Source organism: Trematomus bernacchii, unplaced genomic scaffold, assembly GCF_902827165.1.
Source record: "Trematomus bernacchii unplaced genomic scaffold, fTreBer1.1, whole genome shotgun sequence".
NCBI lineage: Eukaryota > Metazoa > Chordata > Actinopteri > Perciformes > Nototheniidae > Trematomus > Trematomus bernacchii.
In genome coordinates this window covers 489999-515145 of record NW_022987715.1, presented here as the reverse complement: position 1 = coordinate 515145, position 25147 = coordinate 489999, and the positions used below count along the sequence as shown (strand labels likewise).

General features: G+C 43.2%; 1 protein-coding gene across 1 annotated transcript; it reads left to right on the top strand.

Annotated features, from left to right (window-relative positions):
* Positions 1–1940: 1940 nt before the first annotated feature.
* Positions 1941–20309, top strand: LOC117492041 (core histone macro-H2A.2). The gene is given in 10 exon segments (XM_034142179.1): positions 1941–2000; positions 9050–9227; positions 11091–11197; positions 12665–12739; positions 12741–12863; positions 13352–13450; positions 13594–13693; positions 13775–13864; positions 17745–17919; positions 19796–20309. Coding segments are annotated over 9 exon segments (1107 nt in total). The 5' UTR covers positions 1941–2000; positions 9050–9055; the 3' UTR covers positions 19962–20309.
* Positions 20310–25147: the final 4838 nt, after the last annotated feature.

Below are 25147 nucleotides of genomic sequence, written 5' to 3'. Positions count from 1 at the left end.
TTCAGATACTCAAGGTCCTTGACATGCTTCACACTTTGAAATTCCACCGATATCTGTTACGGTTCTTCAACAAAACGTTCACATGTAACAGGTTTATCTGTCATTCAGAACAATGGAAACCTTTGATCCAACTGACATGCTCAGAGCAGCAGACTTCAGATAATGGTTAATGGTCCTGCCCTCAACAGCTCTACGTCAATTATGGGGTGTCATCATATGCCGTTTCCATGGAAACACATCCCTCGCCATAAAAGACGATGTCGCTATACATTAACTCCTATGAAAATGTTCTCAAACTTCACATGTGTGCTAACAGTCCAGCCGTGAAGACATCTACGGGACAGTTTTGAGATTTCTTCAAATGCCGTTGCCATGGCAACACAATGCTCGCCATGAAACACGGTTTTCTCATAACTTCAGTGAAAATGCTCCAAACGGCCCAAAACTTCACAGGTTTGGTAACGATGCAGCCATCAACGCATCTACTCCATACTTCTACTTCACAACAATTCAAAGGGAAACAATGTACTTTTTATTTAGATTTACTTTAGAAATGTAGTTAGGTACTTCATAAGTTGCAATTTTTACACACAGACCTTAGGAAGAACTTGTGTAATATGATGCCATCCAACATTATATTAAAGTACCAATAAGTAGGTTGACAACAAATTATTGGCAGCAATTTTGCTAATTGTTTAGGTCGTTTCGTTAAGAAACATTTCTCAATTTCAGCTTCTCAAAAGCGAAGACTTGATTATTTTGAGTTTATCTCTGCGATAAGTACCTTTACTCCTTGCAGAGGCAGGTGTCATTTACACTGGGGACGCTGGGGACATGATGTGCCAAACACTTTTTGAAAGTATAACTTAGAAATGTTCCGAAAGATAGCGTGCACAGAGAAATGTAATAAACCAGAACACTGGTTTATTTTGCACACGATAACATGTACATCTTGTAAACAGTTTGTCTGTTCACACTTGGTGGATGTGTTTCTGGGGACCCAAGTCAGTAAACTTAGGCACTGCACACAAAAAAGGAAATGTAAACTCAAAATAATTCCTCCTTACTCTACTGACTCGAAAAGGACCCAAAACATGTAAGGGGCAATGTTGCTTGGCCTGTTAGCTTAAATTAAATGTTGTCTTTTTGGTTTATTCTCTTCTCAAAGAGTACCCAAAATGCATAGCTTGCATGTACAAATAAAAATAAATCTTCTGGGGGGACATACAGATGACATGTCATATTTTTCACAACTTGTCAGTTGCAGGTGTGTGTTTCTGCGTGGAGAACAGGTGGAAGTCTCCTAAAAAAAGACAGAGATTTTTGGCTTCCTCAATAATTTCCCCAGGCACATATAATGGTTCCTACGAAAATAGTGTGTAGCCTGGCACTGTGAACCCTGTGTCTACAGGTGTTGCTGACAAATAGTAGGGAAACTAGTGTGTACATAAAAAAGGGTGGCGCGCAATACAGTTTTATTTTAATCCCCACCACATTTCAACAAAGTGCTGCTGAGAGTCTCTCAGCCTAGGGATTTCCCTTCTGATGATCAGACAGGCTGCCAGGATCCTCTGATCCACTGCCACACTCTGCATGTTCAGGGACAGAGGAAGTGTTCCACTGCCTGTTAGACCTGGTCCTGTGCAGCTTTCACTGAGCCTAGTGTAGCCTCCTGCCTGGCTGGAAAGCATCAAGTGAACTACCCAGTAGGCTATATCCTGCTGCAAGGCCTCATGCGAGGCACATTTAGAGTACCAATTACTGGCCTCAGTGGTACAAATATTTTCAATGTATATAGCCTATTATATTAGGATTGACTTCATGCTAAGTAAGCACACTGCATTTCCCTCAACAACATCATCCCTCTTTAAGCCATGTTAGGGGGGCGTTTTCTGAATTTTTCCCCTTTGCAGCATCAGTAGCACAGAGCCAGCCTCCTCCAGACTACGCTGTTCCTGCAGCTCCGTGGGGTTCCTCTCAGGTTGGGAAGCTAGAACACGGTGAGAAGGACAACAGAGGAACGGAACCAAAACACCGCGCGCCGTCTCTCACCGGGGGCTTCTGTCACGCGCGGATCCGCCTAAAGCAGCACTAACAGGTAGAGAGCAAACACTGGATATGGAGGAACTTGGAAGCTTTTCCGCTGCACATCCGGATTAACTGGACGCTACTTTCCATGTCTGATGTGATACACATGCAGAGGGTTCGATGCGGGGGGGGGGCGCTTCAGAGAAAAGGGTCGTTGTGTTCATGTTGTCTCTATTTAACAGTGCACGCGAAAGTGCCTCGCGGAATATGTAGCCTAATGAGTATTTTTATTTGGACGTACCCAGCCGACCTCTCGTAGCTGACACTGACATACCCTTAGCTTTACGTTCTCTTGAATTAGTGGAAGAATGAGAAATAATAATAAAATATATATCAACGTTTGATTAAGTGTTGCTGTGAAAGGCTTCTCTACGATTTACATAACCAGAAAGTAATTTGAACGTCTGCGTAGCTACGTCGAAAGCAGTTGCTGCCTCGCTGTACGTAATGCTCGATACAGTAGGCTACCGTTAGCTTACATGGCCCCGGTCACATTCCCGTCTTTTTCCACCGAACACGGTACGTACATCCTACGTCCCCTTCTGACAGCAGCTGTGAGCGGCTGTGTTAATGAGTGCATACGTGTAGGGGATGCGGGCTCCAAGGGGTTGCTGCAGGCCGCAGCCCGGCTCCCTGCCTCCCGGCTGGGACTTGTTTACATGGAAGCCTCGGGGGTAATGGTATCCTTTCCACCTTGGTCAACATAGTTTGTTGGAGAAAAAGACGACTGGCTTTCATTATGGCGTCCTATACAGACAGTGGACGTCACGGATGTTTTTCTCCTGCAGCAGCAGCTTGTTTAAAGGCTTCCTTCCCTCCTTCCTCAGGGTGTCACCATACAGTCTATGGGTGTCACTCACCTTGGGCTGATACCTGCCTGACTCCATCAGGTTTTACACTGAATATAATAGGTGAAAGAAGTGTTCGGATTATTTACTCAAGTAAAAATACTAATTTTGCAGAATGGGCCATTTAAGAATTGAATTATTATAAATATTTATGAATGAATGTGTTGATCACCTTAATTTTGCACTTGGTAGAGGCAGGGTTTATTTGAACTACTTTATATACTACTGGGTAGCCTAACCTATATAATATATGATCATTTAATAGTTAATTTATATTTAGAATAAATAATCTAAATCTTCAAAATAGTCAGTAACTAAATATAGGCGCGTTCACACCAAGTACTTTTCCCACAATAGTTCATGAGAACTTTAGTTCATCAGAACTCTTTTAGTTCTGATGAACTAAAGCAGATCGCGTTCACACCAAAATGAGTTCCTGGGGGTGGATTTGGCCAATGAACCGCTGACGTCACTTCTTCTTCTTCTGCTTTGGGTTTACTGGCAGGCCGCAAACAACTTCACGGCGAGCACAGTAGGTGGCGGTATGCACCTTAAAGTTGCAATCCGCCAAAAAACCGAGAGAAAAAGAAGAAGAAAAACCTCCCGCGTATACTGCCGCGCCCACCTGCTGTATATGAGGCGTCTGTTTACCTTCCGACCTCAGACATGAGCTTCGTCTGAGTTATTTAAGCAAACACAAATACAGATCGTCGACCAGTCAAATGCAATAGCAATGCTGATTCGGAAGCGAAGGCGGTTAAGAAGGATTGACAAAAGGATTGGACGACGACATGCACGCGCTACCCTACGTGTGAAATGAATAAACTGTGCCAGGTGTGTCGTATGCACACTAAATAGGCTCAGCAGCTAACACACCTTTATTATATATCCTCCTGAGAGCAACTGCATCCGTCTGCCATGAACCCTACAGAAACCTACGTGTTAGTTTTGGCCCATAGTGGCCTCCATTTGTGTCGTGTAAAATGGGGGAAATCAAAAGTTAGCAAATCCCCATGTCATGTTCATAAAAACATTTAGTTTTAGGTCAAATAATTATTACACTGCTCTGAAACTCACTACACTAACTCCTAAGATGTTCCCTTACTATAATTAATTAAAAATATTGAACTCACAACACTGGTAATAACAAACTTAACCATTTCTCTTTCTATAAATAAATAGTGCTTGTGTTGGACGCCATTTTGAAATACAATGAAATTATCTTTTTGAAAGCCACAATAAATAAAGCTTCGCCAGTTTATAACCGATGAAACATGATGGTATCAGAATAATCACTTGCATGTGATGTATAGGATGCTACACAGGTCACTGTAAAGATAAAGTGTCAGAGGAGAAATAAGCAAGCTTAGTTACATGAAATGTAATGAAAAATGTAAGATACAGGCTCTGTTTAATCGCCATGTAGGTTCTCTTTTATTGCACACTCAAGACAATATCAATAACAGCATCACGCTGTCCCAGGTGTGTCGTATGCATGTAAATAGAAGTTAACATTTTCAATATCAAATAAAGTGTCAGTAGTATCAAAACATATATATATATATATATATATATAATAACAATAGATAGGCTCAGCAGCAGACACACCTTAGTGCAAAGTGAAGTGTCAGTATTAATAACAGTGGCATATATATAATCACAATAATACAAAATTAACTGTCCCAGGTGTAGGCAATTTGGGGTGAAGTGTCTTGCCCAGGGACACAACGACATGCTGACTGCAGTGGGGTTTGAACCTGTGCTCCCCTGATCCGAACACCAACGCACCACACGCCTCCCAACAAGTCATTGTACAGTTTATCAACAACGACAAGTTTTTCTTAATTTTTTTATTGAAGGCCTGTTGGATTTAATCAGCTCGCTTAGCACTGCCAGAAGCCCAGCCTGAAAGGTATTTTGTTGCTCCACCTGGCGCGCCGACACCTCCACCTGGCGCGCCGCCGAGTCAGCATGGCGCGGCATCACCATGAGCAGCTGGTCGTCCGATTCCTGGGCCTTGTGTGAATGCAGCAGCCGTTCGTCGTGCATCTCCTTGGCACGCAGGTCCTCATTCTCCTTGCTGACCATGGCACGGCAGTTCTCCATCACCATGATGGTGTCAAGGAAGCTGTCATCCCGTGCCCGCTTTCCTAAGGAGAAATAAGCAAGATACAAGATCAGTTTGATCGCCTAGTAGGTTGTCAACAGAGACAACATTGGACATGGTGCAGACAGGGACAGGGTACAAAATGCAGGTGTAAAGTAGAAGATAAGATAGCATCAAATAGCTGACGCTCAAAGTGCCCTTATTTATTGTTTTATATTTTTTTAGAGTGCTTAATGTACGCTTGAACTTTGTCCAAAAATTATACGTTTTCTTACCGGAAGTCATGTGACCTCTAGCCCGGATGTTTATGAGAGAGTGAAAAGGGCGCTAAAAGTGTAAACGATGTTTTTTCACGGTGTTTCATAATTGTACCAAGAAGGAAATAAACGTGATTAGTGGACATCAGTTCGATGCGTAACGTTCTTTCAAGACCAGAGTAGTTACAGTGTGTTTGTACGTACTTTTGCGTTTGGATGGTTGAAAAGGAGACGAGAAAGTGCTGCTGTTGTGATCCGGAGGGGAAAGCTCACTTGTTTCCAATCCAGAGAGTTGTCCTGCCTCGCCTGAAACACACAATTAGTGCCATGAGTTAGTGAAGCAAATTACAGAAAACATTACACACTTATTCACAAGTCAAAAACGTTTTTATAGCGGCCGAGAATGATGTTATTAGCCATGCTAGGCTGAACTGGCTAGCAGTGTTAGCCAGTTCTGGCTAGCATGGCTAGCTCGATCTACTGAGCAAATAAAAGTACATCTGAGACCAGGATTGTGCAGATTAAAACAGTGCAGTGCATGTAGTTTATTTTACCTTCGTAGTAGTTGTCGTTGGACAATTCACAGGCCACTGAATCCGCCGTTTCACCACAAGTGCCGGAGAATGAGGGTCTGGCCGAGCAGAGCATCCAATCGATCATACCATTTACGGGTCTTCCGGCCGTTACCACTCTTGTTATTATGGTCTTTTATTTGTTTGTAGTCCTGCTTTAGTTTCTTTATTTTGTCCCGGCATGAGTGTGCGCTGTGGAAGATTCCCATGTCGGCTAACTTTACCGAACAACGCTGATACATTTTGCAGTTGGAAACTGCCTTCAGTAGAAGCTGCTGGATCCCATCCTCCGAGTAAATCGCCAGACGTGCCGACACATCCTCATCACTCAAGGTTCAAGGTTCAAGGTTCTTTATTGTCAATCTGACATAGCTACAGAGTAATTATGCAGTTGAAAATCTTATGTCACAGGCTTCTCCAACAATGCAACATAATAACATAACATAATAACAATAAGAGCAAGAGCAATACAAAAATAATAATAGTTATAAAAATGAAATAAAGTTATGATGTGGAATAGTGCAGTATGAGTCTATATACAAGTTATTGGAATGATATATATATATTAGGTATTAGATACATACTACTGAGTAGCAGTTGAATGTTTGAAGTTGTTTCAACAGTTCAATTTTTTAACAGTCTCACTGCCCGCGGGAAGAAACTGTCTCCGAATCTTCTTGTCCTTGCCAGGATGCTGCGGTAACGTGTGCCAGACGGCAACAGAAAGAACAGTTTGTGGCTGGGGTGATGGGGGTCTTTGATAATCCGTAGTGATTTCTTCCTGAGCCGCTGGGAGTAAAGGTCCTCCATGGATGGCAGCTCCGTCCTGGTGATGTGCTGTGCAGTTTTCACCACCCTCTGTAAAGCCTTACGATCGAGGTCGGTGCAGCTGCCGTACCAGGCCGTCATGCTGCCAGTGAGGATACTCTCTATCGTGCACCTGTAGAAGTTGCAGAGTATCCTGGAATCCATTTTGAACCTCCTCAACCTGCGGAGGAAGAAGAGCCGCTGTCGAGCTTTCTTAGTGATGGTGGTGGTGTGAAGAGACCATGTCAGGTCCTCAGTGATGTGGACCCCAAGGAACCTGAAGCTTTTGACTCTCTCCACCGTAGTCCCATTGATGGCGATGGGGGCGTGTCCCTCTCCCTGCTGCTTCCTGTAGTCCACAATCAGCTCCTTTGTTTTGCTGATGTTGAGATGGAGGTTGTTCTCCTGGCACCAAGATGTCAGGTTTTCGACCTCCTCTCTGTATGCCGTCTCGTCATCGTCTGTGATCTGGCCGATGACGGTCGTGTCATCAGCAAACTTCACGATGGTGTTGGAGCTGTGTGTGGCCACGCAGTCGTGGGTGAACAGGGAGTAGAGGAGAGGGCTGAGCACGCAGCCTTGAGGGGCACCGGTGTTGAGAATCAGGGTGGAGGATGTGATATTTCCCACCCGCACTGCCTGGGGTCTGCCCGTCAGAAAGTTCAGGATCCAGTCGCAGAGGGCGCTGTTGAGTCCGAGGTCTCTGAGCTTGATGGCCAGCTTGGAGGGCACAATGGTGTTGAATGCTGAACTGTAGTCAATGAACAGCATTCTCACATATGTGTTCCTCTTTTTCGGGTCCAGGTGTGAGAGGGCAGTGTGGAGGGTGAGGGCTATGGCGTCGTCTGTGGACCTGTTTGCTCTGTAGGCAAACTGCAGGGGGTCCAGAGATTCAGGGAGGGAGGAGGTGATGAATAATTTGACTAACCGCTCAAAGCACTTCATTATGATGGAGGTGAGTGCTACTGGGCGGTAGTCGTTGGGGCAGGTGATGATTGTCTTTTTGGGGACAGGAATGATGGTGGAGTGTTTAAGACATGTGGGGACTACAGACTGCAGCAGGGACCTGTTGAAGATGTCTGTGAACACCTCTGCCAGCTGAACTGCACACACCCTGAGAACACGGCCAGGGATGCCATCAGGTCCAGGAGCCTTGTGTGGGTTAACCCTTTTAAAGGATTTACACACATCTGCCCTATTTAAAACAAAAGGGCAGTGTAGCTCCTGGTCCCTCTGTACCTCCACAGCCTGGCTGCTCTCAAAGCGTGCAAAAAAACTGTTTAGCTCATCTGGGAGAGATGCGCACGCAGACACTCCCGCAGCACTCCACCGCTCCGATGATTTTCGTATTCTTATTGTTGCCATAATAACTGCTTTCACAAAAGTACTCTCGTTGGTGCGCTGGGCTAATAATGCCAGCAAATACAATGGCCGCTCCAAAAAAAAATTCAGAGTTAAACGGGGCGTGGTATGCATTCCGCACAGCCAATCAGACGTGTGAACTTTTTTCTCCCACGAAAGTCCCTGCTCTCTAGCAGGGACTGAAAACGGGGTAAAAATGGTTCTGATTAACTAATTCAGTTCCTGGGGCTTTTTGGTGTGAACGCAAATATATCGTAGTTCTGATGAACTATTGTGGGAAAAGTACTCCGGCGTGAACGCGCTACTTGATAATAAATGTTGTGGAGTATAAAGTACAGCATTTGCCTTCAAAATGTAGTACAAGTATAAAGTAGTATAATGTGAAATTACTCAAGTAAAGTATAGTAAAAGTACCTAAATGTGTTTTTAAGTACAGTACTTGAGTAAATGTACTGTGATACAAATTATTTATCTAGGATTTTATTTGGCAAATAATCGTAAAAAAAATGGGCTTCTATGAGAGAAAAAAAACACAGCAAAAATCTCTAAATGTCCCAGTGTCTTAACATCCTCTGTGGACAGTTTGCACTCCGGTGCAATTTATTTGTGATCAATTCACTATCAATGTACTTATGTGTTTGTCAAACTAGCACTGTCAGTCCCCAGTTGTGTAGAGCACTCTGGTTATATTCACACAGTTTTTACTTGTATTATAACATTTAAATACACATTAATAATAAATATGTGGCTGGAAAATGTACAAAAGAAAACAATGTTCAAATGCTGTTTTGGTTTTGTTTGTCTAGGTTTTGACATTTGAAAACCAATAATTTAATTTAAAAGTGCGGTTTACAATCTTAACTACTTTAGAACAAAGAAATAGTGCTTATGTAAACGTTTTCTTTGTGCAGGAGAACTAACCCTATGTTCTGTTTCAAAAGCTGCTGTATGTGTCACAGTGTGATGTGTTTCCCCCCACCCCACCCCCCGCCCCGCCCCGCTGTGCAGATCAAGATGTCAGCCAGAGGAGGGAAGAAGAAGGCCACCAAGATGTCCCGCTCAGCCAGGGCGGGGGTCATCTTCCCTGTGGGGAGGATGATGAGGTACCTGCGCATCGGCACACACAAATACCGCATCGGCATGGGGGCTCCGGTGTACATGGCCGCGGTCATCGAGTACCTGGCAGGTGGGTGACACGTTCTGTTACAGCATGTAGTGTAAGGGCATGATTCCAGGTGTACTGTTGTATGTGTAAAAAATACATTATATGTAAATATTCTTCGGTCCAACGGACATTGTTAAAAAATAATCCAAAATATACGTGTTTTAGTTGTCTTCTAAAGGCAATAAAAGTAGTTTCACATTTTGATGTGCGCCATTGTCATGTATCACATAGTTTTACTACTTTAATATCTAGTTTTATGATCTATATGATCTGATGTTATAGTCCCTGATCTTACATACTTATCATTTTATAAAATAAACATTTATAAATAATATAACACCTTTAAAAAGCACAAGACATCTACACTAAAGAAAATATGGAAGAGAATACATCTGCATCTAACAATCTTAAATTAAATTCCAAGCATTATGACTATAAATTATAATAATATGATATTAATTGTAACACAAACATTGTTCATTATAGCACAGGTCTATATTTTTGGATGGGTCTAAGGCCCCGTCCACACGGAGACGAGACGAAAACGAACCGAATTCGATATCAAAAAAGTCTTCCGTCCACACGGAATCGGCTCAAGAAACGTGTTTCCGTGTCGGCCTCGTGTGGACGAACCGTCTATACCAGTGTTTCTCAACTGGTGGGTCGCGACCCAAAAGGGGGTCGCGGACCCGTTTCGAGTGGGTCGAAGATGTGTGAGTGAAGGAAAAAAAAAGTTGAACAAAATATATATATCTTTTTTTTTGGAAAAAAGTCAACATTTTATTTTGAAGGCCCGATTTTCTAACGCTGTGCATGCAGTAGGCGTTGGACTGGAAGTACCGGAGACCATAAACGGTTTTGAAAACTTCTGTCACGTAGTGATCATCTTCTCAATAAAACATCTTTGCTGATGTTTTTTCGAGTCTTCTGGCCAATCAGAATCAAGATTGTTGTCGGAAGTCCCCACGGAGAATAACTTTGCGGTAGAACTATTCTTTATACATCCATGGGTACAACTTCAGATAAAAATGAACACATAATGAAATATGACCCCCGGTTTGATGACTGACAGGTCACAGAACAATGGGAGCTATCTACCCTTACCCACAATTTAAAGTAAGTCACACAGACTATCTCCTCTTTGCTCTTCTCTCTGTGAGGAGCAGCAAGTTCAGCTGTCAGAACAAAGTGAAAAACAAACAATGGCATAAAATATTATTAATATGTCGGGTAGTAATAGATTTATTTATTTTCTTCTCAGAGTGTACCAGAATGCGTAGTTTATATGTTAGTATTTCTAAAAATCTCCTGTGGGAGAATACCCCCAGACCCCCTGCTGGGGTTGGGTTTTCAGCATGTGTGCCTTTTGATATTATACAGTTCAGCTTTGATTCCATCATTTCATTAAACCTTATTTAAAAGCATTCTTTAGTTCTGTGAAGGGATATAAGGGATGCACTGTACTTCACTTTAATTCATATTGTATGCTGAAAAGCGTATATATATTACAGCACGATTTTTTTGTTGAATAGATTTCAGTGGTTCAAATTTCGGGTCGCGATTTATTGACAAAGGAAAAAGTGGGTCCCGAGGCCTGACCAGTTGAGAACCACTAGTCTATACGATAGAGAACGTTAGCGGATTCAACTGATATCGTCTCCGTGTGGACGGGGCCTAAGTTGTCCGGGCCTTAAAGCCAGTAACACAGAGGCAAACAAGATGTTTACTGGATGTTTATTTGCTGTGTCAGGTGTCAGTCCGAACCCGTCGGTTGTTACATTCTTGGTGCTCGGCTGGGAGTCTCACAGTGGGAAGTAACCATGTTTAAATAGCAGAACACACATGTATGTTTGACAGGTTTCCACAATGTGTTTTCTCTCTAAGCTGAGATCTTGGAGCTGGCTGGAAACGCAGCACGGGACAACAAGAAAGGCAGAATAACTCCCCGGCACATAAAGCTGGCTGTGGCCAACGACGAGGAGCTCAACCAGGTACCAGCCGCTCACTGATGGGTGTCTCCATTACAGCTGGTCATGATGAAGCTGCTCTAATCAACATTATCAAGTACAAGCAAATACTTCTCTGACTTTATGTTGACAAAATATATTGGGCTATGCTTATTTCCTAACACAGTTATGACAAAGTTGCTTTCAAAACAAAGAAATATGTGTTAAAGGTCCCATGTCATGGCCATTTCTACTGATCATAATTCCATTGTTGAGGTCTACTAGAATAGATTTATATTGTTCAATGTTCCAAACTCACATTGGTTTCTCATACAGCATCTCTGTAAAGTATGTGTATTCACTCTCTGTCCTAAACGGCTTGTTGGAGCTCCTGCCCCCCCCTCCCTGTGAGCCCAGTGGCCGTCTGCGAGACAGCGAGACACAGCGAGACACAGTGAAACCCAGCCCGAAACCAGCCCAAACACACACACACACACCCGCAGCCTGGCTGGGAGTTTGTGTGTGTGCTCACACACCGACCCGCAGCCTGGCTGGGAGTTTGTGTGTGTGCTCACACACCGACCCGCAGCCTGGCTGGGAGTTTGTGTGTGTGCTCACACACCGACCCGCAGCCTCGCCGTCCCGCCGTCTCAGGGAGGAGAAATCGGCGGAGCTGCAGCTGAGAAAAGATTGAGTGTGTGTGTGTGAGGAAGTCCGTGGCTCCGCGGACGTAAGGTAACGGCTCCACGGATTGGTCCATTTGGACCAATGGGTCCATTTGGGTATGGGCACGTCACTGTACCCAGGAAGAAAACAATGGAAAAAGAGAAATCTCCAACGAGGTGTTCTGAGGCAGCATAGACAGGTCTTTTCTGTGTTAGAGTTTTACAGGGTGTACTTTCAGGGTTTGTGACTTTGCAGACCGGTTACATGCATAAAAACCTTCATAACACACAAGGGGACGGGTAATAACCGGAAAAGCATGACATGGGCCCTTTAAAGGGATTTTGAACTGTGCCCTGCTGCATTCTGAAGTTGGTTCTGGCTAAAAGAAGACACAGAGGAGTAGAAATCTGTTTAATTCAGACAGCATTCAGAATCTGTTTTCACCAGACGTCATTGAAGGGTAAAGTGAGGAGAAGCTTGAAGAGCAGCTGCTAATGCAAAATGAAATCATGACATTTTGAGGGAAGAGTAACAAGCTGAAAACATCTGACATGCTGTAATATCACCTCATCAAACTATTGACACATCACATTAGCATCCATTTGCAGTGATGTTGAATGAATGTCATATTCTCTCTCAGCTCTGTTTTGGTCTTCATACCTTGGCTTAGAAAATAAAGAAATTATTGCTTTATGAGTAACAAGGTTATGTCCTTTCATTGTGATTTGAGTTAAAGTCTTGTTCCTGGAGAGTGAGGTGTGTGTGGTAATGCAAGTTTCAGCTGAGTCAGATGTTTCCGCTGATACACACCTCAAACTCTTTGTTTTGGAAATGTCTCTCCACCAGCTTCTGCGGGGGGTGACCATATCAAGCGGAGGGGTTCTGCCTCGCATCCACCCAGAGCTGCTCTCCAAGAAGAGGGGGGGGCCGGGTGAGGGTGGACAGCCAGGCGTCCGTCCCTGAGAAGCAGGAAGAACGCCCAAAGAGCAAGAAACCCGTCAAACCCCTCAAAAAGGTTAAAGGCAAACGAGGCCGCAAGCCAAAGGTCAGTCAAGGGAACAGGGGGGAGGGGTGGATTCAAAATGAAATGCTTGTCAGATTCTCAAACAACAGAATGCATCTCATTAACACTTAACAAGTATGTTTGCAAAAAACTCAGACCTTCACTAGAACACGTCTGTAGCTATCAGGGGAACAATCATTTCCAAATCATATTTTTCAGTAGCTGAATTTCACACCGTTTGCTTCAGAAAACTGTGAGATATAAAGCTCCAGAAAGAGCTTATGTGGACCTTGTGTTCGGGTCACATATGTAATCTTTATTTCATTCAACCCAATATGCCAAACTGCTCAATGTTTTTGTGTCAAAAAACTGTCATGATCAAATGAGCTAGAGCTAGGAACACTGAGACTCAAGAAATACTGCATATCAGGAGAAAGATTAGGTGAATAAAGAGTATGGTTTTAGGCTTATACTCTGTACACTCTTACTGTTACCTTAAACAATGGAATATATTTTTTCCATGTGCACAGAGCACAGAGAACGAGTCTGTACCAAACTCCACGGTGGAGGACGGTCCTGGAGACGGGTTCACCATCCTGTCAGCAAAGAGCCTGTTCCTGGGACAGAAGGTAAGGGACTGAAGCTGCTGATGCATCAACCTCTAGTCTACTTCCAGTGCAAATATGATATCATGAGAGCCAAATCAGTGTCATTTAGACTCAGTCAGAAACTCAGCAGCTGTTTCTCTGTTGATGAACTTGTGTTTCCACAGCTGTCACTCACAGAGAGTGAAATCAGTAAAATCGGAACAATCAAAGTGGAGGGGATAATCAACCCGACAAACGCAGAGATGGACATGAAAGACGGAGTGGGTAAGGAGACATGTTCACTTGTACTTCATTTCTTATTAAGTCCCCCCAGTCTGGTGTTCACCTGCTGCTGTCCTGTTCCAGGCACCGCCCTGGAGAAGGCTGGGGGCCGAGAGTTCCTGGACGGGGTCAAGGAGCTGCGCAAGGGACACGGGCCCCTGGAGGTGGCTTCAGGTACTGCACTCATGGGACACTGCTGTGCTGTTGAGGCTTTTTTAATGTAGAGATATAACCACACGACAGAATGCAGAGAGATGTGCCCCCCCTCTCCCTCTGTACTCAGACTCGTCTCTCTCCAACCTAGACCCAGCAGAAGGTTTAAGTAGATCTGGGTCTGGGGCAGAGTTGGGTGGGTAATAATATTACTTTTGTCGGTAACGGAGTAGTGTAACGCGTTACTTTTATAATTCAGTAATCACACTACAGTTACCATTGCCCCGACACGCGTTACTTCGTTACTTTTATAAAATCAGTCATAATCACACTGACAGACAAGAGGGGTTTCCACCGCAGGTTTATATGTACGTAATCTGCACGACTTGCGCGTCCACATCTCCACGTGCAGTGCTGCATAAACATGGCAGAGTCAGCTATAACTTTCGAGGGGTGGAGGTATGCCCATTATTTTGAGTTCGTCCGAAGAATAGACAGGAGTGTGACGGTGAGGTGCAAACTGTGTCCAGGCCAGAAGCTGTTATCCACTGCTGCAAACACCACGTCAAACCTCAACAAACACCTGCAAAGAACACATGCTAAGGTGAAGCTAATAGCTAAGGACCCCCGAACCCAGAGTGAGGATGTTGTGAGTGTGCCGCCGCCGACTCCGAAGCAGCACAAATTAGAATTTGGAGGACCGGTAACCAAAGCAGAGATGGACAGGCTTGTAGCATCCTTCATAGTAGAGAAAATGTTGCCCATTTGCACAGTGGAATCACCATCGCATCGTTCAGAGATATACTGCGCAAAATACAGATAGCAGGAGACAGAGAACAGCCATGGTCTGGGGCCTCATTTATAAAGGGATATACGCTCAAAAAATGGCGTACGCCAGTTTCTACGCAATGTTTGCGATTTATAAAATACTAACTTGACGGGAAAATGTGCTGTCCTCCACGCAAACTCTAACCCATGCGTACGCACTAAGCACAAAAACGGGAGAGACGAGAAACTGCGACACTGTTGGCAGAAGGAAGAATGGAGAGAAATATGTGGAAATAATACCATAAATAAAATGTTACCTCTCATTTATCAAATATGAAGAATTCATTTTCAAACATTGATTAAAGCCAATCTTAAAATGATTAAACAAACGCCTGTTTGAGACTCCTCAGTGCACACAAAAACATAACTTGGAGAAATAAATAAATACGGATATGTTATTTAAAACCACCTCGAATATGTTGTGTTAATGTTATGAAATGTTTTCTCATAAATGATGCGGTAAGCAGGAGGACAGAATTACGTCTAAACTGACGCCGTTTTGCATTTCTATAGGTTGTAGATACGAGCATGGTTTTATATACTATCACGTTTAATCGTGTTTTATGCCGTTTGCCAAGACTTGATAAGTCGCTCGTAAAACACAGGAGGTATGGAAACTAAGAACACCATATGTGGTAAATTGTACAGCTAATATAACACAACACATTGTATTTCCTTTAACTGGTGGATTATGGATATATAGTTGCTGATCGACAGCTGGAACACAAACCACCAAATACAAAAAAATAATTCAGATCCAGTCGTCATGACTCCACTCCGGAGGGATTCCCCGATCATTTCTAACAGTTTCTCATCAAGGGGGTGTCTCCTGTCCCCGGTACAAACACACTGCCTGAGGAAGGTTATGTGTATTTTTTTTGTCATTAACTTTTTTCGGACCACTTATTTATTTACTTTGGTGACGATCCGACCTCCATGCTGCTACTCTGGTTCAAACTGCATCCACCAAACAATATGATTTATCTCCACCTCCCCAAAATAACCCAAATCTGACACGGTGTGAGATGTCTTTTTTAGCTGTTGTCGTCATTTCCTGCGATCTTCTTCATGCAGTCAGTCAAAATGAATGAATGAATGGGCGTTTCTTTGACTATTTATAGGCAAATATGGGCGTTACGTGAAGCCTGCAAAAGCTGCGCCGCATTTCGAGTCGATTGTGATTTATAAAGGGAAACAGGCGTAGGAAGTGCCGTACACACTTCCCTCGCCGGTACGTAATGTTTTGTGAATCGGAAAATGTCGGAACATTTCTTTACCTATTTTTTTGCTTTGTACTACGTAAGCAACCTTCCCACGTGAATCCTACGCAAGGCGTTATAAATGAGGCCCCTGAGCTATCTGGATCAGTTTTATGCGACAATGGAAACTGAACTAAAGAGAACATTTGAAACTTTAGCAGTCTGCGTGATCTGCCTGTAGGGAGGGGCGGGCCGGCCCTGCGAGTAAAGTAGCGAGTAAAGTAACGAGTAAAGTAACAAGTTACTTTATGTAGAGAGTAACGAAGTGGTGTAATATATTACTTTTTTTTAATGTAATATGTAATATATTACTTTTTTTTAGTAACGACCCCATCTCTGGTCTGGGGTGTGGTTACTGTTTGAACTTTAAAGACTTGAATGAGTCCAGCACTGTTGAAGCTACAGCTGTTCATCACGTCCACCTGAGTCTGGACCTCAGGCTAAAACAGTTTTCTCTTTAAGCCCTGTTGCCAGAAATCTGAAAAAAACATCTGAGTGTCAAAGAAGTCATATTGTTTTACCTAGTAAATTCACACTAAATCTGTGAGCCCTTCATACCATTTTATTTACAGTGAGCTTTTTATCTTCATATTTTATTTAGGTAATTTATTCAAACTAGATTGAAATACATGTTTTTATTCTAAAGAAAGGCACACTGTCTGATGACTTGAAGCCCTTCTGGGCCTTCTGTCATAAAAACATCTTAAAGCTAAGATCATTTAAAAAGCTTACCTTAGTTAAGAATTCATTGATAACAAATATTTAATTCAGTTTCATGGCTTTGAGAAACAAAACTAAAGAAGACTGATAACTTAAAGGTAGGGTAGGTAATTTTGGAGAAACCAGCTCGAGATCGCTAGGATTTGAAAATACACAGCCGGAAAAAATCTGCCACTTCCTTACAGAGCCCCTCCTCCAACACACACGAACGCGCACATGACCAATGAGGGCACGAGATAAGTTTGTGCACAGATGGAAGGCTGACAGGCAGGTAGGCCATCCAATCATTTTAGCCGGGCCGGCTAAAATGATTGGTCGTGCTTTTTACAGTACTACGGCTTCCACAGATGATATTTATTTATGGATTTTTTGTCAAAGCACTTCAGATATTCATTGCTATCAGGATGTTAAGAGCATTCCATGGAATATAACAAAAAGTGTATCTCGAGCCGGTTTCTCAAACTTACCTACCCCACCTTTAAGATAGTTTAGAAAAAATGTGTTAGTGCCTTATGTTCTTTGTTAAGTGAAATAAAATAAACAATAATGTGTAAATTAGGCAAGGGTAACATCATTTTAAACTAACAAACACAAAAATGATCAAACAGTTTGTGTCATCGTAACACGACCTTCCTTTCCTGCAGCGTCTTATCAGCTCCCTGTCACTCAGCGAGAGGGAAAAGATCAGACAAACATTTACGACAACTGTGACACCAGAGTATTTATACATTACAAGAGGGCTATGAATTAAAGAGTGTGTGTGTGTGTGTGTGTGTGTGTGTGTGTGTGTGTGTGTGTGTGTGTGTGTGTGTGTGTGGGTGGTTGTGTGTGTGTGTGTGTGTGTGTGTGTGTGTGTGTGTGTGTGTGGTGTGTGTGTGGTGTGTGTGTGTGTGTGTGTGTGTGTGTGTGTGTGTGTGTGTGTGTGTGTGTGTGTGTGTGGTGTGTGTGTGTGTGTGTGTGTGTGTGTGTGTGTGTGTGTGTGTGTGTGTGTGTGTGTGTGTGTGTGTGTGTGTGTGTGTGTGTGTGTGTGTGTGTGTGTGTGTGTGTGTGTGTGTGTGTGTGTGTGTGTGTGTGTGTGTGTTTCCACGGTGCAGTGGCAGTGGGCCAGGCCACTGGGATGGCAGCCCGCTTCATCATCCACTGTAACGTCCCTCAGTGGGGCTCCGACAAGTGTGAGGACCAGCTGGAGAAGACGGTGAAGAACTGTCTGTCTGCGGCCGAGGACAAGAAGCTCAAGTCTGTGGCCTTCCCCTCACTTCCTGCTGGACGGTGAGCACCCTCACACTCACCAACACACAGCTCAGATCCTCTCACTGAGACTTAGAAATGATTGGCTGATCCGCAGTCTGTGCACTTCACTCAGCAGGTAACTATAGTAACACTCAACATGGCCACCCTGCAGTCTGATGATGTAAAGAAGACAGCAGCTCAATGTCAAACATAACAAATAAATGTCCAGCACATGAGCAAACAGGAAGAGAGTCCCAACTCCACATCAGAAACTGCTGTGGAGGCCGTACCACAGAATGACCTTTGACCTTCCACTGTTCTGCAGCAGCCCACACACCATTTTTCTCTTTCTGTAACACCTTAGTAGGGATGTAACGATGCATCGTGAACCGGTTAAAAATCGGTACAGATGCGTTAAGATTAAAATCGGTTGAGCTAAAAAATGAATCGCGATGCAATTTTTTAAACAGCACAGGGCGTGAACTAATTTTGATTTGATTTGATTCGCTGGACATGATTGAACGCTATCTAGAACAACAACTTGCCGTGGCAGCTGCTCTCCTCAGTGCAGACGTCCGACGAAATGCCTGTGAAATCGCCACGCTGGATAACTCGGACATCCGTGATGCCGGGGACCAGGGGTGTACCCATAAGGAGCTGTACACATGCCACAGTTTTTGCGTGGCTGTGTCTTTAGTTGAAAGCCCAGTGGCGATCTGTCATACTGATCATACAATAAAACCATTGAAAATAATATGATACAGTACAGTGTCAGTACAAGTACGTATGGGTCTCTGTGTTTCCTTCAAGCTCGGCTCTGTGTGTGTGCGCGAGCGAGCGACAGCAGGGACGGTTCTGGGGGTTAGGGTTAGGGGGCAACATGTAACACTGACCAGGCTCCGGTACTTGTAAAAATAGCACTACACCCCTGCCGAGGACATTGTGAAACTTCTCAAACCACTCAAAACAGCCACCACCATGCTGAGTGACGGAAAAAATCCAACCGTGTCACTCATTGTGCCGTTAAAGCACATGATCGAGCAGAGCATACATTTCAAGCTGCACTTTTTTCTTTCTTTTTTTTAAGGGATTTTTTCTTTTGATGGAGTCATTTTGATGTGGGATTTGTTTTCAAAATCCAATTATGTATCTTTTTGTTATTTAAGATAAAATACAGTTGCACAATTTAAAGTTTACAGTTGCAATTTTGATGAGAACATGTACGTTGTTTTGTACAGTTTATATAAATACAGAAATATTTTTCAGTCATTTGTCATTCTGTTTAAAAAAAAAAAAAACTCGTATCGTGAACTTAAAATGGTTACATCCCTACACCTAGTGATAACCTGAAGACAGAGTGAGAGAGTGACGGATGAAGGCAGCAGGTTACACACTATCACTGAGGGTTTCATACCGGCAGCAGAACTGACCTCTGACCTGATTTTCATCACTTACTGTCAGCTAGGGCTCAGCAGGGGCTTATGTAGCATCACCCGGCAACAAGGATAAACAAAGGCTGAGATTTTGCCACCAAAAAAAATGATGTCATCGGTGAAGGCGTTGTGCTGGCCAATCAGAAACATGCAGGCTCTCACTGGTCGAAGCTCATCTGTCCAGTGTTTACGGTCCGTGTGTAACACCTGACACAACTTTCCTGAAGTTGGAGTATTACCAGAGGCAGAAGAAGTACTCAAACTCTTTACTTAAGTAAAAGTAGAAATACTATGCTATATATACCTAATTACAAGTCGAAATGAAAATGTTACTTGAGTAGAAGTAGAGAAGTATTATCAGGTAAATGTACTTAAAGTAAGAAAAGTAATCTGCTCAATGTCACTTCACAGGATAACTACTATAGAATATTCTTTCTTGACTTGATATACTTGTGTCTTCACACCCTGTCTGTGTCTCACAGGAACGGATTCCCAAAACAAACGGCCGCCCAGCTCATCCTCAAGGCCATCTCCAACCATTTTGTGTCGTCCACCAGCTCCTCTCTGAAAAACATTTACTTTGTTCTGTTTGACAGCGAGAGCATCGGAATATATCTTCAGGAAATGGCCAAGCTGGACGCCAAGTGAGGACGCTGGTTGTGGTTTGTTTTCTAACTGTTGTTTGTTGCAGGTTTAGAGAGGACAGACGGAGTTTGATGTGGGGTCTGTCTTGGTTAAAGAGGAAAAAAAACATAAGTGTGAGTGGAGTGCTGTTCCCTTTCGTTCCAGTGTCCCTTCAACAGATCACTTTCTTTATAGATTAGATCATAAGTCCGTACAGTTTTCCATGATGGTTCCTTGTTTACTAATGTTTTTACTTTCTATGTACAAATATAACAGTTTTCCTGGCCTCTGTAGTTTCTGATACAGTTAGTTTACTAAAAAAACTGTGGTTCTCATTCTGCTTTGAAATAAAACTCAGATGTTTTACACCAATTCGCTCACACTTTGTCTCTATCGCCTCATATTCAAAATGTTTCACATGATAACGTAAGTATATCTGAAGTCTTACAATACAGTAAGAACATTTACACTCAAGTCAAGTGAATACCATTCATTTGTTTAATATAACGTTTGTAATTATACAATTAAATGCTGGAAGCCATTATGCACAAAATATCCTTTGCCTAAAAGAAGCCGCTAGAAAATCAATCTGCAAATGGTAAGGGTTGACAGGACAGAGAGATATATCAATATATCTCTATCTTTAAATCTATATCTGAGAGGTGTGGATTGCTTAAAGGAGAGGTGTCATGCTTTCCCGGTTATTACCCGTCCCCTTGTGTGTTATGAAGGTTTTTCTGCATGTAAACGGTCTGCAGAGTCAAAAACCCTCAAAGTACACCCTGTAGCGAGTAAAACTCTAACACAGAAAATACCTCCCCAAAACGCCTCGTTGGAGATACGTCATTGTCCATTTGATTCTTCCGGGACGGCATGATGTCAACCCGTACCCGGAACGAAATGGACCAATCCGTGGAGCCGTTACGTCCGCGGAGCCGTTACATTAAGCCCCAGCTGATTGGTCCAAATTGACCAATCCACGGACTTCCTCACACACACATCTGTGTGCAGGGAGCAGGCAGCTCAGCTGATTTCTCCTCCCTGGCTGCAGGCTGATAACAGACAGTTGGGATCGCGGCGAAATTCTCTCTGCAGACCCATTCTCACAGCGTTTATCAACCTTTTTCTTACTCAATATCAAGCCACACTTATTGTTTTTACTTCGGCTGTGACTTTGTGTGTGCTCAGGATGAGTTTGGCTGTGTTTCGCTATGTATCCTAAACAAGGAAACAACACCTCCACGGAGCTCAGCGCGATTCACAACGTCCCGACCAATCAGAGCACACTGTGCTCACAGGGAGGGTGGGGGCTGGAGCTATGGGAGCTACAACGAGCCGTTAAAGGCAGAGAGTGAAATTCAGTGAATACACGTAGTTTACAGAGATGCTGTATGAGAAACCAATGTGAGTTTGGAAAATTGCACAGTATAAATCTATTCTAGTAGACCTCAACAATGGAATTATGATCAGTGGAAATGGCCATGACACCTCTCCTTTAATAGTTCACAGAATATTTAAACACTAAATCCAGCTCGATAGTTCAATAGGATTCAGAGAGGAGCTACAGTCAGTGTTCTGTTTAAAAATGATCGTATTAAACTCATATTATATACATATCTACATATATACATAAACTTAACACAAAAAGTAACGAAATCTGCGTTTGGTAGATTATTTCCTTGTTTAAACAATGCTTCTTGGCAATACATATTTTTCTACGCGGCACAGTGGAGGAGGCTCCGTCATGATCTGGGGTGCTTCTTCCTTCATTGGCACACCCCGTCCCGTCCCAGCGCAGGTGACATTGTAGTGGTAGTGGGTCTACCATTTGACTTTTTTGTCCCGTAACCCTCAATATCTTTTAAGAAATGTAAACTGAGCGTCTGAGCCTCGGCAGCGACGGTGCGAGGCCTTCTGCAGCTCAACAGTCCGGCCACGTTCAAACACAGAGAGACTTTCTCTCTGTGCCATCAGGAGGTCATGACCGTGTGAAGGCCTGAATGCAAATGACATGAAAGGCCGATTGTTGAGCAGATTTGGACTTTTTAAGGCTATGGTCTTAAACTTTTGATCAGCTGATGAACAGCCTGTTTGAGTTTAAATGCAGTTTTCAATAAATTGCCTACTCTCTATTTTTGGTCTCTTGCTCCTGTTTCTTCTTTCTGCATTTTGGAGGTTTACAAAAAATCTGGCTAGAATCCACAAATTCGGATTGAGAATTCTTGTAATTTTCCCCCCGGTCTTAAAGGTCCCCTATCCCAAAGTGGGGGTCGCGAGATGATTTAAAAAAAATAATAATAATAATAATACTTTTTTTATAATTATTATCAACGTGTGCTTAGACATTTTTCAGGGGCGGACTGACCATCTGTAGAATTTCCCCGCAGCGAGGCTCCCCCCGTTGATAATCCACTAGCGCAGTGGTTCCTAACCTTTTTCTGTCAGGCTCTGTCAGGCTAATACCTTGTGTAATTGGAAATATTTTCGAGCCCCCCCTAATCCGGTTCTCACCGAGATTGGTAGAATTTATTGTATATAGTTGTACAAACAATACATTTTTTCTGCTAATAATAACAAGACAAAAAGATCCAACTATAATTTTATATTTTATTATGGATTGAACATGAACAAAAGTGCTTGTATTGGCAGATGATCCTGTGCCACTGTGAAATAATGAGGCCTAATTGAAACAATTACAAATACTGCTTAGCGATCCGGTTCTTTAACAGTATTTTTATAGGTTATTTTTTTAGGGGAAAAACTAAACAGAATTCACATTGATTCATTTTATGTATAGTGTGGGTGATGGGCTACTAGCAGACATAAAATACCTGCAGTGGTGGTAGTAAGTACATTTACTCAAGTACTGTACTTATTTTGAGGTACTTAAGTATTTCCACTTTTGCTTTGTAATTCTGCTCCTCTACAGTCCAGAGGTAAATGGTGTACTTCTACTCCACTACACGCATTTAATACCTTTAGTTACTTCACAGATCTGGATGAATGATGTGAAATATAATGAACTCTTAAATCAGACTTTAGTTACACCTGGAGTAAATTCACAAGCTACCCTGCAGTATACTACTTTTACTTAAGTACTTGATCGGAGTACTTCTCCCACCTTACACGTAATTGGAGTAACAGAACTCCGAGTTAAGGAAGTTGAAAACGGTGCATTTCTCCGTATGAATGATGCCTTTTGGCCAGCTGATGGACAGATTGCTCGTGTTTCCTGTCATGACCTGGCTCTTGGCCATAACAAAAGCGTGGAAAGGACAAGATATATGAAAAGATATGTATTAACCACAACCCAACGTTAAACAAAACTAACATAAAGGCAAGGCAAAAGCATAAACGAAAAGGCTGCTCTCCCAAAACAGGTCCTCTGCGGAGAGTCATCGAGAGTCTGGCTCAGGGGCCTCATTTATAACGCCTTGCGTAGGATTCACGTGGGAAGGTTGCTTACGTAGTACAAAGCAAAAAAATAGGTAGTGGCCGTTTCTCAATCGCGAGGATATTGGCTTCCAAGCCAATATTTCAAGGATGCTACGTCATCGAGTGCCGCCGAAGGACTGTTCCAATCTCCAGCATACTTGGAATTCCACCGAGGCCGCGTCCTTGGTTTGGGGGAAATTTCGAGGCTGCACATGGGTAGACTTCGCGTCCTTAAAATCCCCACAATGCTTTGCGCATGGACCAATTTCCCCAAATCTGTGGCGGAAGATGTAAGGCGGGCCTCTCGTATGACGCACACCTGCACACTTGCTAGCCTGTTCCACTCTTCGTTTTCCGAATAGCAGGAAGCATTCTTGCCTTGCTTCTGAAGCAAGATGCTCGGCTCGGCTGTGCTACCAAGCCAGCATCCTCGCGATTGATTAACGGCCACAGACATTTTCCGATTCACAAAACATTGCGTACCGGCGAGGGAAGTGCGTACGGCACTTCCTACGCCTGTTTCCCTTTATAAATCACAATCGACACGAAATGCGGCGCAGCTTTTGCGGGCTTCACGTAACGCCCATATTTGCCTATAAATGGTCAAAGAAACACCCATTCATTCATTCATTCTGACTGACTGCATGAAGAGGATCGCAGGAAATGACGACAGCACAGCTAAAAAAGACATCTCACACCGTGTCAGATTTTGGGGAGGTCGAGATAAATCATATTGTTTGGTGGATGCAGTTTGAACTACAGCCAGGTGTCCTCAATCAATGCTGACAGACAAAGGGAGAACATTAAAGGGCCACACACACAACAGGAGATAGCAAAGCAGGGGTCGTCACATTCCGCGAAAATACTTATGGCAAATGAGCATTGACCACATCGAGCTCTGTAGATTAGATTGTAACTTTTGAACGCTATGTTCTCCACCGGCAGATCTCTGTGTGCACGGTGTTGCAGCGAGTCTGAGCGAGATGCCCCGCCCCCAACACAGACGAGAGAGAGAGAGAAAGAGAAAGAGGGATCTCCGCACCGAACACGTTCGATGTCAAGGGAGATATATGCCTCATCATACATACTTTGTTGATGTGGGCATTATAGCTGAAAGGCCACTTTTCTTTTAACTGCCGGTTGTGTTAAAAATGTGTCAATTCTATTGATTTTACGAGCAAACAATGTTTGTTTACAACTTATTCCCAAGCTTCACGCGCCCACCCTGCAATAGCGCTCCGCCCCCCCCAGGTTGGGGGTCTGAGCTGAGGCTTGGCACGACCATTCGGAGAAACAACCAAAACTGACACAGGACAGGGGAGAGACAGGACTATTTAAACATGAGGTGAGTGGGAACAGGTGGCGATCGGGGGGGGGGGGCAGACACTGATGATGGCGGGAAAAACACACAAGGGGAGGAAGAAACAGGGCCTGAAATGAAAGACAAGAGGTAAGTACAAAATAAAACAAGAAATGACAGACAAAATACATCAACATAACTAACACATTTGACGAGACACAACAGTTTATATAGATTCTTTATTTTTGTAAAATGATTTTACACAGTCTGCCATTTCTTTGGGATAAGTTCTAATGTGGTTTTTCATTTTAAGGCAGCTGACCTGTCAACATTTAAACGGATGAGTTTTATACAAATTAAACCCCCTACAATTTAAAAATAATAATACATTTCATATATTAAAACGCTTTACATTGGTAAAAAAAACAAGATAAGATAGAAGTCTAAATAAAATGGAGCAATCAAACCACATTGA